The 13153-nt window shown below is 34.8% G+C and overlaps 2 protein-coding genes and 1 pseudogene across 2 annotated transcripts; 1 reads left to right on the forward strand and 2 right to left on the reverse strand.

The window, feature by feature from the left end:
• On the reverse strand, nucleotides 1301-1892 carry LOC18609171 (major allergen Pru ar 1). The gene is made up of 2 exons (XM_018115179.1): nucleotides 1709-1892; nucleotides 1301-1596 (listed from the first exon to the last, which is right to left on the reverse strand). Exons 1-2 carry the CDS (start codon nucleotides 1890-1892, stop codon nucleotides 1301-1303), a joined length of 480 nt encoding a protein of 159 aa, XP_017970668.1.
• On the forward strand, nucleotides 4341-6272 carry LOC18609172 (annotated as a pseudogene).
• On the reverse strand, nucleotides 7126-11267 carry LOC18609173. The gene is made up of 6 exons (XM_018116332.1): nucleotides 10700-11267; nucleotides 10197-10408; nucleotides 8889-9174; nucleotides 8696-8781; nucleotides 8515-8606; nucleotides 7126-7964 (listed from the first exon to the last, which is right to left on the reverse strand). The coding sequence occupies exons 1-6, from the start codon at nucleotides 11015-11017 to the stop codon at nucleotides 7732-7734; spliced, it is 1227 nt and encodes a 408-aa protein (XP_017971821.1). The 5' UTR covers nucleotides 11018-11267; the 3' UTR covers nucleotides 7126-7731.

Below are 13153 nucleotides of genomic sequence, written 5' to 3' on the forward strand. Positions count from 1 at the left end.
AAAGATTTTAGATTGGACTAAGGTTTGAATAGTGTATGTTCATGTCACTTAGGTTATCTGATTCGCGATTTGGGTAGACATACGTCAATTGCCATACATAGCCACATTAGGATGCTTACTTAATGAACTTAATTTAATTGATTCCTATAGACATATAGTGAACTAATTAAATTAAGTATTTGCACAAGTAACTCAATAGAGACTTGTCCATAACTTTGGATTCTAGGCTAGTAAAACCACCCAAAAAGGATAAATAACATGAAAAGCTGGTATCAGATAAAATGTTGAATGAACCCATAATGCTAGGTCTTTAACATACTGCTTTTCTCAACTTATTTAGTTTGTTAGTTTATTTAGTGATGATTTTTAATTGTTCTTAATTAGTTTTTCTTTAATTTTCAGATTACTTAAATAAGATTAATTTATTTTATAATTTTTGTACTTACGAAAACTTTAAAAACAAATCTTCGTAGGAACGATAGTCTAATTCATCACTATATTACTTGTTCGATACATGTACTTGAATGTGCAAATTCGATAACACTATATTTCAAGAATGAGGTAAAATATGTGAATTTACAAGTCTAACTTCCTCAAGGTCTTGGAGACTTAAACTAGTGCAAGTAAAATGCTGGTTGCATTACTAATCCAAATGTTTTTTTGTTTAGCAATTGCACTCCATTGATTCTAGTTCCAGCTGGATATAACTTTGCAAATTTACCTAGGCCTGATGAACAGAACATGAAACTTTTATTAGCTAACAAAAGGCAGAGTTGCCCATGATAGAACAGACCAAAAATAACTTTAAAACAAATGGATATCCATTTTGTACTAGCATGGGCAGACGAGAAAGACTTTCCTGAAGTGATAATATTGCAATTTTTCAGTCGGCATCAGAATTTGCCAGGATGTAAGCTTAAACAGGTTGCGTTAAGGAATTTGTGTCAGAAATATACAGTTTCACATTGCTTCTGCAACTTGACTTTGTTATGTTCAATAATTTGTAAATCTTGAAAGGTGAAGATAATGCACTCATCATTCACATAAGATAGCTTGACCACACAACAATTATTAGTAAATTTTGACCATGATCCTTTATTTAGTGTTGCAGTTGACATTTACAGTTCAAGCTTCCCGTATTTCAGGACAAACTATGAACTCTTATTAGCAATCTGAAGGTCACATGGACCAACAACTGGAAAAACTAGAAAGTAATCAAAAAAGTAAAGAAAAGGCAACTCTCTCACTCAAGCACATTTGTATGATCATTGAAGTGGATGCTATCTCAATATTGGGACTTTCAGTAGGCATCAGGATTTGCCAGGAGGTAGGCTTCAACAGCCTTGAAAATTCCCAAGGCCTTTTCTTTGCCTGCCTTGATTCCCTCTTCCTTGAGCTCGAAGTCACCAATGGTGTAATACTTACTAGTAGTCTTACATACGGATCCCCCAGCCGGTGAGGGTTCTAACTTGGTCTCGTAAGTGACTTTCTCAAGCATGTTCATCAAAGCATCTCCTTCGATCACACTGTAACTATACACAAAATTTTCCTTGTCTAGTGCTTCTACCTTCTGCTTCATGTAATTGAATTGGCTTCCTGCGTGTGGAAAGGCAAAATATAGAGTATCGTTATTAGAGACAAATGAAACACTTCTAACTTCAAATTCAATATGTTATTTTAGGCATTGGTTGGATATATATTAAATAACCTTCGCTAAAAGTAACTTTCTTGATGCTCCCAGGCTCACCATTGCCTTCAATGTACTCAACACTCTTAAAAGCGTGAGGAACAATCTTGGGAATGAGCTTGTCGCCATCAAGGATACAAGCCTTAAACATCTTGGCTGGTGGGATTGTCGTAACAACCTCAGATTCGTAAGTGAAAACACCCATGATTACTAGTGATCTGGGAAATGATCAAAGGAAGAGTGAAAAGAGAATTGATTGATTTTTGAGGCGTGGAGATGTGAACCTGAAGCTTTAGTATTTATAGACTGAGCATGAAGAATAGCTTTTCTGAATGTGGCGGGGTGAAATTCTAGGTCATTTGTTTATATTTTATTTAATGGTTCCAGTTTGACAACGTAATCAATTTTCAATTGAAAATTTGTAATCTAGTCCCCAAAGCACCTTCCATTTGATGCTGGTTTGTGTACTGAGCTTACATATTCTTCGATATGCAACAGACAAGCCTCTTATAAAGAACAAATTTATGGATCTTGAAAGCAGCCGATATCACAAGAAGAATAAAAGGAAAGAACTCTAATATTTTAAGCCAAGAGGAGCTTGAATTCTAGTCCTTGGACTACTAGGAACTTGTTGGTACTTGAGAGTTGTGGTTCTTATCTCATAAGGATGTTTATATGGTAATTGTAATAATTAACTGATGAAAGTTTTTGAAGTTTGATTTGCAGCTTTACGGGTGAGCCAAAGGCCCCGCTTCCAGGTTCTTAATTTATGTGATTTTTCAACATACAAAACTTATCGCAGCTTTTCAGCATATTTCTCTCCTCTCACCGCTGACGGATGTGTAATATTCTTGTCTTACCAAATTCTTATTTTTGTTTACTTCCATTTGTCAGAAATCCTCCGGTGATAGGCTTTAAATGTATTTTTTTAATTAAAAATGCATAATTTGGTGCTTTTTGGAAGAATAACTTGCAGTATTTTAAAATCCCAGGGTTAAAGATCCTAAATTTTGTTGCTTCTCAGAACCCTCCACCTTGGTACGTAGAGAGTCAGACCAGCACTTTTATACTTTAAACAAATCAATAGATTCAATTAAATGGTAAGTAAATATTCTCTAAAAGCAATAAAGTTGTCTTTGCTCTATCTTATGTTGTCATCAATTTTTAATTATAATTGCGATTGATTGATAAATTGAAGTGATGGTAGAAATTAAACCAAATTAAATTGTTAAAAAAATAGATAAAATCATAATTAAATTAGAGCTAACTACGTGTTATTCCTGAAAATTTTGAGTACATATAAAAATGAATGTAATCCAAACCACTGCAAAAGGAATCAAGAAGATTCGACTTCATCTCGGTCAAGCTTTTCTTATTCTTTTGTTGATCAAATAGGAGAGTAACTCGTGCATTCTTGTCAAGGTGAACTCTGTTGAATCGAATCACTCATGTCAAGTTGGAATTACGCTTAATTGGTTAGATCTTTAACTCTGTTGCTCTTTGTTTATTCATAAATTTCTCTAATATGAGATTCCAAAAATATAACATCGTTCCAATTCTCATCAATTTCTCTTTTATTAATTTCTACATCCATTCAGTTACATTTTGGAGTGAACAATCATAGGGCTTGCATTTTGTTAGGACGAGGGTTATAGATTTAAACTAAAGTTGAATAAGTTGGTATTTTTTTTTTCTTCTTATCAAAGTCGAATAGATTCATATTCATGATTGCAAACCCAAAATTTCCATATAGGGTGCTGCACAAACTTTGATTTAATGCAATTTAATATCTAATATGCTTCCTATGGCTGAATGTATAATATTCAATAATTCAAACATAGAACATAGAAACATTGATACGAGAGCATGATAAGAAGTAGGACAACATTATCCCAAATGATTCATTTATAAAGCATAGTTGGTCTTGGAGAATACATGCTCTTATAGCATCTATATAATCCTTTCAACTTATCTATTTATCCTCTTAAGTTTTGAGTTAATGTTAATGTCTTATTATATTGTTGCTGAGAAAGATTTTAATTATACATACTTGGGTTTTTTAAGGTCTCTAAATAAAGTGGGTTAGATTACTTGGATGATTGCCTAAATAAAGTGGGCTCTTTTACCAGCTTCCTCGTCGTTAGAATTTTTTTTTTTTTTTACTATTTTTGAGAGAACAAAAAGCAACACTACCGGCTCAACATAATTCATAATTCATATTTCTTAATAGTTTTTTAAATTTTTTAATATTTTCTTCTCAACTTGCAAATAATAAAGGAAAAATGTGTTCAACATAATTAATCATATTGATTGAATTAGGTAGACTGATTTATAAAGTAAAATCCATTGTACGTAGAGGAGAAACATGGCAGCCAATTAATCCAGCATTTGATCAAAGTAGGACTGAACTTAACCTAAGATAACGCAAACACTGAATAAGGCAAACATAAATTTGGGAAAGAACAAGGAATTTGCTCTGCTCTTCTGCTACTCAAAATCTGAGATACAATCAAACCGTAACCTTCACAAATTCCCATTCTAAATATAGGTTACAATTCTCCTAAGCTTTGCATCACTACAATTTTGTTTTCCAAGCTTTTCTACCTCTCTATCCCCTGCTAGACTTAAGGCACGCCTTCTGGTTACGGAGTCCATGTCTCTTCCGAGGGTCCTAATTGTCTCCCGCCCAACTGTTCGAAAGTACAAGTTCGTGGATTTTGTGGGTTCGTTCCGTTTCTTTCTCTCTTGATTTCATTAATTTGTTGCTGTATTTCCAACTTGAAATTGCCTGCATGCAGAGATATAAATTTGTGGGTATAATAATATAGCTTTATGACGAAAGCTAATAGAATGTACTTGTAATAGGCATAGACCTAGTGTTCTATATTGACATTAGTGCGTGCTAACTGACTGGTACGGTGTTTTCCCCTTTTTTTAGCAGGAGAATATCATCTAGATCTCATTGTAAGCTATGGAGCTGTGCCTGTGATTGCCCCACGAGTGAGCGGAGTCCACATGCTGCTGCAAAGCGTTGAGCCTATCCACGGCCTTCTTCTTTGTGAAGGAGAGCATATTGATCCATCCCTTTATGATGCTAAACTCTCTGATTTTTCAACAGAGGAACTTGAAGAGATTAGGCAACTCCATGCAAGTGATACTTGCACTGACAGAGAGAAAGATGCAATAGAGTTAAAGGCTTGCTAAGCTTTGTCTCGAAAGGAACATACCCTTTTTGGGCATATGCAGAGGGTCAGAAGTCCTGAATGTCGCCTGTGGGGGTACATTATATCACGATGTAGAAAAAGAACTGTCAAAGAAAAACTTAAGAGAGCAGAGAGTAGATCATATAAACTACGATAACTATGATGGACATAGGCATGTGGTGAAGGTAGTAAAAAACACTCCTCTGCATCAATGGTTTCAAGATTCTTTGGATGAAACTGAAATGGAAATCATGGTGAATAGTTATCACCACCAACGTACAAAGAAATTAGCTCCGCGATTTGTGCCACTGGCTTTTGCTCCAGATGGTTTGGTGGAAGGGTATTATGACCCTGGTGCCTATAATCCTGAAGAGGGTAAATTTATCATGGGCCTTCAGTTTCATCCAGAGCGAATGCGGCAACCAGATTCAGATGATTTTGATTATCCTCAATGTGCATGTGCATATCAGGTACTAATAGACTCACTTGGATTGCAATTTTTCTTTTGTTCAGTTTTCGGTATAAATGTTGCACAAAGGGTATTCATGCCACTATAATTGAGCACAAGTCATTGATAATGATCTGGATAGAGCTTAGGTTTTGACTAAAACTTCCAATAGTACCTGAAAGGACAAGGGTATATATAATTGTATCTGCATGATTGTGATTATGCAGGAGTTCGTGAAGGCAGTGATTGCTTATGAGAAAAAACTTAGCAGCTCAGTTTCTGTGCCAAAGACTCTTCAGCTTAACCAGGAAATGGAGAAGAAAAGAAAGATAATTGTTCAAAGTTTCTCTATTGCAAGCAGCATGTATACTTCAGGCAGCAGAATCATTTCAGGCCAAGAATCTGAACTGGAAGTCGGAGCCAATTTTCTGGAGGTTAGCACAAACTGATAATTCTTGGTCATTTTTAATATTTTGTTTTATATGTTCAACTCAAACTGAAATTCTGAAATGGTTGGTTGATGCAGCTGTAGGCAAACAACCTATTGAGTTTACAGCAGGAGAACAGGCTGAAGCAAGTGGGTGCAACAGTAAGGAATGGTTCAACATACAAAGAAAAATTGAAGAAGAATGAGGAGAGAAAGGAGGTTGCAAGGGCTATAATGGGGAAGATGTCAATAGAGCAACGATCTGATTTGGAGACATTCTACAACAATATGTCTCAAATATGTTCAGAGGCCTTGGACAGAAAGCTCCAAGACCTAGAGGATGAGGAAAGCTGATTTTTTTAACTTTTCCTCACCTTCCTGCTGGAATTCTCTTTCTTTTTAGTGGTCGCATTTTTATTTGGGTTTTGACGTTTTTGTTTCCTTGCTTCCCCAATGAAGATTTCTAAACCAGGAAAGCCAAATTGTAAATTCTGAGAAAATTCTTGATGACAGCACTTCCAAGATAATATATGAAATTAAACTTCAAAATATTATGTACAATCGGATTCAAATAGCAGATATTTTATAACTACAACTTGAATCTTATTTAAATCCATGATGGGTAATAATTTTACAATCTATATGGAATTCAATTACAAGATATCTTTAATTATATTTTTTTTTTCTCAACATATATCTTAATTATACTTAATCAGGTTAGATAAAGCAAGATATTCAATACCACCATTAGCATTTAATACAAAAAAAATTAAATTTCGGAGTTGGGACTTTTGACCCCCAACTGATTTTCACCTCCCATTGCATACCATACGGCTGCATATGACACCCCTACAGACTGTCAACCATAGCCTTGAAAATGAGATGCAGCAAATGGCTTTAGTTTATTTGTTAGAAGGGGAAAAATATATATATTACTATCCAAGTTCAACAGAGACAACGACTGATTTGTGTTGAGAAAACTGATCATCAATTGAATGTGATTTTCGGGACTTTCCCAATCTGAAAAATACGCAACTCATGATCAATAAGGTTGAAAACCAACCAAATCAATATTCAGGAAGGAAACAAAAATATGAAACATTCAGACTCCATTCCAGTAATTCTTCAGCACCATGTTCCATGATCATGAAACTTTGTTCAATGACAGTGACAACAAAAATGATCCTGTCATAAAGACATAAATTGAAAGCATTGCAAAACTGTTTAAGAAGCAAAGTGGATGCTTTCTAAATTGATCAAAGCTCCAAGGCATGCTCATAATATCTGCATTACAAGTAATGGGGAAACAAAAAGTAGAACAAAAGCTATTCAGAGCATAGTTTATAGCCAAACAACCAAAAACACCAATTACCTAATCATATCGGTTCATTAATACCAATTCTCTAAACACACTGTTCTTTCTGATGATTAATTAATTAACGTTAGCATTACAACACATATCTGGGATAGCTCAAAGCCGGCACTTATACAACGACCCTACCAAAATCCCCTTTAAATGTTAAGTAAAACACGAAATCCTACATTTTGATCATCAGGACAGGAAAAAAAGGCCTGGTTTTCCACAACTTAACCATAGTTATAAATAAAAACATGAAACAAAACAAGCAAGATATAACTAACATATGCTGATAGCAAGTGAAACCACCTTTACACTAGCTGAGCTCAGCTCTCCATCAGCTTCTAACTCTAAATTTTCTCCATTCATTTCCACTAAAGCCTTATTGCAAAAGCTCACTTCTTCACTTCCACTCCAAAGCATTCTGTGTTAAGACTTTTTCTTCTCAATTTTTATAAACTATTACAAAAGACAATCACCCCAAACTGAACTTTTGGCCTTGACCTCCAAAACGGAGGGATTATAATTTGCAGGTGATGTTCGACAAGTAATTATTGCACTTCACTTCTGGAATGACAGGAGTACTACTGTTACAGAAATATCTGAATATCACCTGCGGCAGAAAAATGTGAAATCTGGCTGATTGACCTGAAGAAGTCTCAACCAATTGTCAGCAGCCTGAAAGAGGTTGTTTGCCAAGTGACGATCACTTGCTCCATTAGGTGTCCACAAGGAACCCTTGAACTTGTATGAAGCAAGACCAAAAACAGGCAAAGACATCTTCGGAACACCATCCATGTCATTGGGATATGTTAGAACTGGTGCCTGAGCACTTTGTCCACCTAAAAGAAACCAACACAATAAGTTACATAAAAACAACTAGAAATAACATATAAGTTTTCTTTGACAATACATGGATGGTACTGAAAATTTATGCAACCCCACACTATTACTGATTAAAGACAAGTTAGGTTATGCGATCAGTATTTTGGGAATCATTCAGCTACAAAAATTCCTATAAAAGACAATTCTATCAACAATATATTAAAAAAGTGAACTAAAAATAGGACTTTGTTGAAACAAAGGAGTAAGATTTTCAGTAACTACTTTGTAGTCAAACAGTGGGAAACCTTTAAGGAAAAGCGACGAAGAGAAGAAGATATTGCTCTTAAAGCACTTGAAACTACTCTTCATATTTTAAGTAGTTAGACACATATCAAGGACACTGCAGCACCATTTGACAAAATAATTCACAGAGATTGTTAGAGATTTAAAAGATTCACAATTATAAGTGAAAGCCGGAACAGAACATTCGATAAGAAAGCCTAGCATCATTCCCTAGTTCACACAAATTCAAAATAAATAAATATTAAAATGAAAATCCTTTGTTACCTTCTATGGGTGTATGAAGATAATGGTAAGTCAGAAAGCAAGCATCTAGATCTTTTAAGGTAGGTCCAGTAGGTATTCTGTAAATTGGATACCTACAACAATTTCATAATAACATTTCAGTCACATATGCCAAGACGAGTTTGAAAAGAAATATTAGGCCAAGCAAAAATGATAATAATACCATGCAACAGAAATCCAGCTGGAAGATAGTAAATCACAGCTTCTTAGAGTCTTCAGTTCAGGGAACCGGAAGGCCAGATCTGAAATCTGTTGCCACAGATTAAGGTCAGGAAGTGACCAAAAATGAGAAAAGTATTTATCCAGACATTAAACCACTCCTGCTGTAAGAGAGAGAGAGAGAAACACAAACGGACCTTGTCAGCCAAAGGTTCTCGGCTATAAGGAGGGTCTCGTTCAAGATACTCAAAAATCAAACAACCCTGAGAATTGACAGATTCACCCTCATCACTAGACAAGTCTTCTTGAAGTGCAATCTGCTGATCTCCCATGGATAATCTATCCATCCTAAGAGATATCTCACTTGCCATGTGATGATTTCTTTTTTCCCTCAAAACATTTGCTCCTCTTTCAGGTTCACAATCACTACTACCATCACTGCTTGAGTCCCTAAAATCACTATCACTGTCCTCACCTGGCTGCCTATCATAAAGGGAATCAATAATTAGTGAATATCACACAAAATACTTTTATTTTCTTCTCTGATGCAAGTATCAAACTACAAAAACTGTTTACAAACTACTAAGCCAAAAAAATAAAGGTGAGTATGTGTGGGTGAGAGGGACAGTGGCTGACAGGTCTACAAAAACTCTTAAGCTGGGTGGAGCTTCGCAAAAAAAAATAACTACCATTTCAATTCTATATAGAGCCAACTTTTTATTGAAAAATCAGAAACAAAATCATTGTGTCGATATTCCCATAACAAATATTTAAGTTCATAAATTATCTTTAACACATTAATTAATTAGCTTCAAAATTGTCAGCATAATACTCAGATCGTTAAAGTGTGCACAGCATTTTCGCATTAAATAGGAATTAGGACACAATACAAAGGATTCGCAAAAGGAAGGACAGAGATCGGACTCATCACACCAAGAAATTATTGTAACCTTTCTAGAAAATGCTACAAGAGAAGTTATAAAAATATTATCCTCACCACTGGAAGATGAAGGCTAAAACCACGCGATGAACTAAATCCAAGTCATGCATTGCAGGAAACTTGCGGCAATGTGGGAATTAGAACCAAACTCTCACCAAAAACTGTCTGCTAGCAATTAAACTACTATCTAATTTCAGTGACCTTTATATATCGATAATAAACTCATTGCTTATAGTTCACACTAGATTACCCTTGAAGAAGAGAACCACATTTTAATCGAATAAAATGGAAAGGAATTATTTCAGTTCAAAACAAGCAGGAAGCCCGCTCGCTAGGAATATAATAATCATCCAACCATACAGAACCATTCAAAAAAAGGAGTACATGAAATTCAGAGAACCATAAAAATCAGACCCAAAATTAAAATTAATAACAATATTGAGATAGCTAACAAAAGAGAATGAAAAACACAAAATTAACAAGTTAAGAAGAAGTAAATACTAAAAGACCCACAGGTTTAAACTCTAGATGGAATAAAGTTGAATGCTAGCAATGTATTATTTACCTTGACTTGGCAGACAGCTTCATGGAATCGGCATATATTTGAATGCCAGATAAATAAGGTACATAATACTGAACAACGGAATCACAGTCATTCAAAATTAGTGGGACTCCTGCTCCATATGCGCTCCACTCTTTGAATGACTCCCATAAATTACCTAACACGAAATATGGCTGAAATTCCACGTCACACCTCCGCCACCCTCTCATCGTCGTCTGTCACACCCAGTTTCAAAAATCATTCACATTTCACAAAAACGTATACAAAATCTCCCAAAATGTTCCTAAATTACACCAAACGTACATTTTTAAAGTGGACTTTTATTACTCGATCAGCAGTTCAATTTAAACGTTTTTTTATTTTTTTACTTTTACTTCATATCACAACAAGCTTTAAGAGAAATATATCTATAACGCTAAATAATTTAAACTAAACAAATACAAAAACAATTAAAAATCCAAAACAAAAAAGAGAGAAAAGCTCGTCATTTTTGAGATTGAATAAACCTTCGAGTGATAAAGAGCAGGAACGGAAGGCATGATCGAGTCCAAAAACCGCTCTAAATTACTCAAAGGAGAAACAACCGGTTCAAAAGCGGAAACCAGCATCGGTTTAGGATGGTCAGTTGAACCAACCCCCTTTTCCGAATGCCGGTTCATATGCGCCACCACCGGTTTATCCTTTGATTGAGTCGGCGTAACATCGCTTTGAGCTCTCTGTAGTTGATCGGTTTGCTGATTCTGGTTCGCTCTCCTCGCCTTGGCCGGATTGTAAAACCGATCTTCTCCACGAACTCTCCTAAATTCCAATCCTGTCCCCAACATAACTAAAAAAAATTCCTTGGATTTCTCTTCTGTACTAAGAATTTGAAGTAATCGATTCTCTATGCGGATCGAAGAACAAAGATTGGAGAGACTTGAAATGGGATCTAATTCGACAGGTGAAGGGCAAGATGGTCAATGCAATTGAGAAAAATAAACAAAAGAAAGGCGATTGAAAGGAAGAGATGGGCTTAAAACAGGCACCGAATAAATGGATGGGCGGAGGAAGAAGAAAACAATAAACAAATTTTTTTTTTTTTTGCTTTTCCCTTTTTTTATTAGCCGGTTTCCTATCGTCGTGATTTTTCAAAATAAGGAAATACAAATATGCATTTCTTTAAAAAATTGTGTAAGGACCGATTTAGCCTTTCTTTGATAAATTGTTGTAGAGTATCCAAATGCAAAATATTGATTCCACTGTGGATATTTTGGGGACAATGGGAGTGGACAGATCCGACGGTTGCGAGTGGGCGGATTGTTAAAGATTGGCGATTGATGAGAGGAAACGAGGGGTTAACACGTTCGCAGGAAGAGGAGGTGTGGACACGTGTATGGTTGGATTTTAGGGATGGGGAGGGGCTGTCTTTATCTTGTCCCATTCGATTGTCTGGAGAAATTTTGCATACGGTACCAGTGTAGCAAATTTATGCTCCGAAAAACCACAATAAAAGTAGTAGTAGTACTAAATTTCGTCAACAAAATTAATTGTCACGCGATTTTGTATACCGTGAAGGGGACGCGCCAATTGGACAGCAGAAACTGAAGGGGTCACCACTCACGACTTTACATCTCCACGTTTGGCGGTTGCCTGTCCAGGTTCCATCTTCCTCTCAACAGTTGTTCTCCACTTGCTTATGTTTGCTGATTTTGTCACACGTGCATCAATTAAATAAGTATAAATAAAAATTTTGAAAATTTCTTTTTTTTTTTTATGAAAGAAAGGAAGAGAAAGTGGAGATTTTTAATTTTTTATTTATTCACATTTTAATAAGAAAAAAAATTGAGAAGATTATAGGAACACATTGGACAAAAGAAATAATGATAAATGATTTTGTTACAAAATTTTAGTGATGGAATCTTGGGTTTAATTAGAAAAGGCGCTTTTAATTTAATTTAAAAGTTAAGTTGTTAAAAGGTTGTATTCAATTAGCATTGGTGGAAAGAAATTAGTGATGTAATTTTGTAGTAGGTCTATAGTATTACAAGACATGAATAGTGGAATGCTTATCCTGTTTGTACCAACTCAGCCTGTGAATAATAGATTATTGTTGACCTGATATGGACTGACAAAGAAATTGAATAAATAGACAAAGTGAAGTATGACATAAAATCTGATGGTCCCTTTTCCCTCCTCAATTCAAGATTTAGCAATAGCCATGAAACTTTCATTTCATAAACCATTAATATTTGTCACCTACTTGTGCACCATTGTGGACCACTCATTTGTAAATATCTACACAAAAAAAAAACCAAGATTTAATCAAAATATGACTCAAATCTCAACTCAAATTGAGGATTCATCCTTTATGATGATGATTATTTAACACTCTTTTTTTGTTCAAAATCTATCATTGATGTGTGCATCAAATATATATATATTTAATGGGAGATTAAATATTTAATTAGTTTAAATTAGACTAGATTTAAGATCAGATTTAGGTGTTTTTATTTATATTATTAGTTTAGTTTAATTTATGTTTAAATGTTTATTTTAAGTTAATAATGTTAGTTTTATTTTAATCATATTTATTTTTATGTTTTTGTAGGAGTAAGATCAAAAATAATTTCAATTAGTAAAGAAAGGTACATAATGGACTTTTGCTTTGTTTGCATATGTTTTGGTTTTTCAAGTATATCTCCCACTATAGAAGTTCAAATGACATGATTTTTAGACCATTAGAAAGCTAAGAGGCAGGGCTACAACTTTGATGTTTATCACTTTGTCCAGTTCCGAACAAAAAGTAGTCAAAATTTTTGTTAAAATAAAAGTACTTCACCAAAAAAACAAAATTAAGCAGAACCTTTGAGAGTCGCGGCTTTGGAAAATGAGAGCAGCGGCACTCACCGTATTTTTTAAAAATAACAAGCTTACGAGATTTTGGAAGCTATGGCTTTTGGAGGCTAGTTACGGGGCTCTTT

Source organism: Theobroma cacao, chromosome 2 (genome assembly GCF_000208745.1).
Source record: "Theobroma cacao cultivar B97-61/B2 chromosome 2, Criollo_cocoa_genome_V2, whole genome shotgun sequence".
In the NCBI taxonomy this organism is placed as follows: Eukaryota; Viridiplantae; Streptophyta; class Magnoliopsida; order Malvales; family Malvaceae; genus Theobroma; species Theobroma cacao.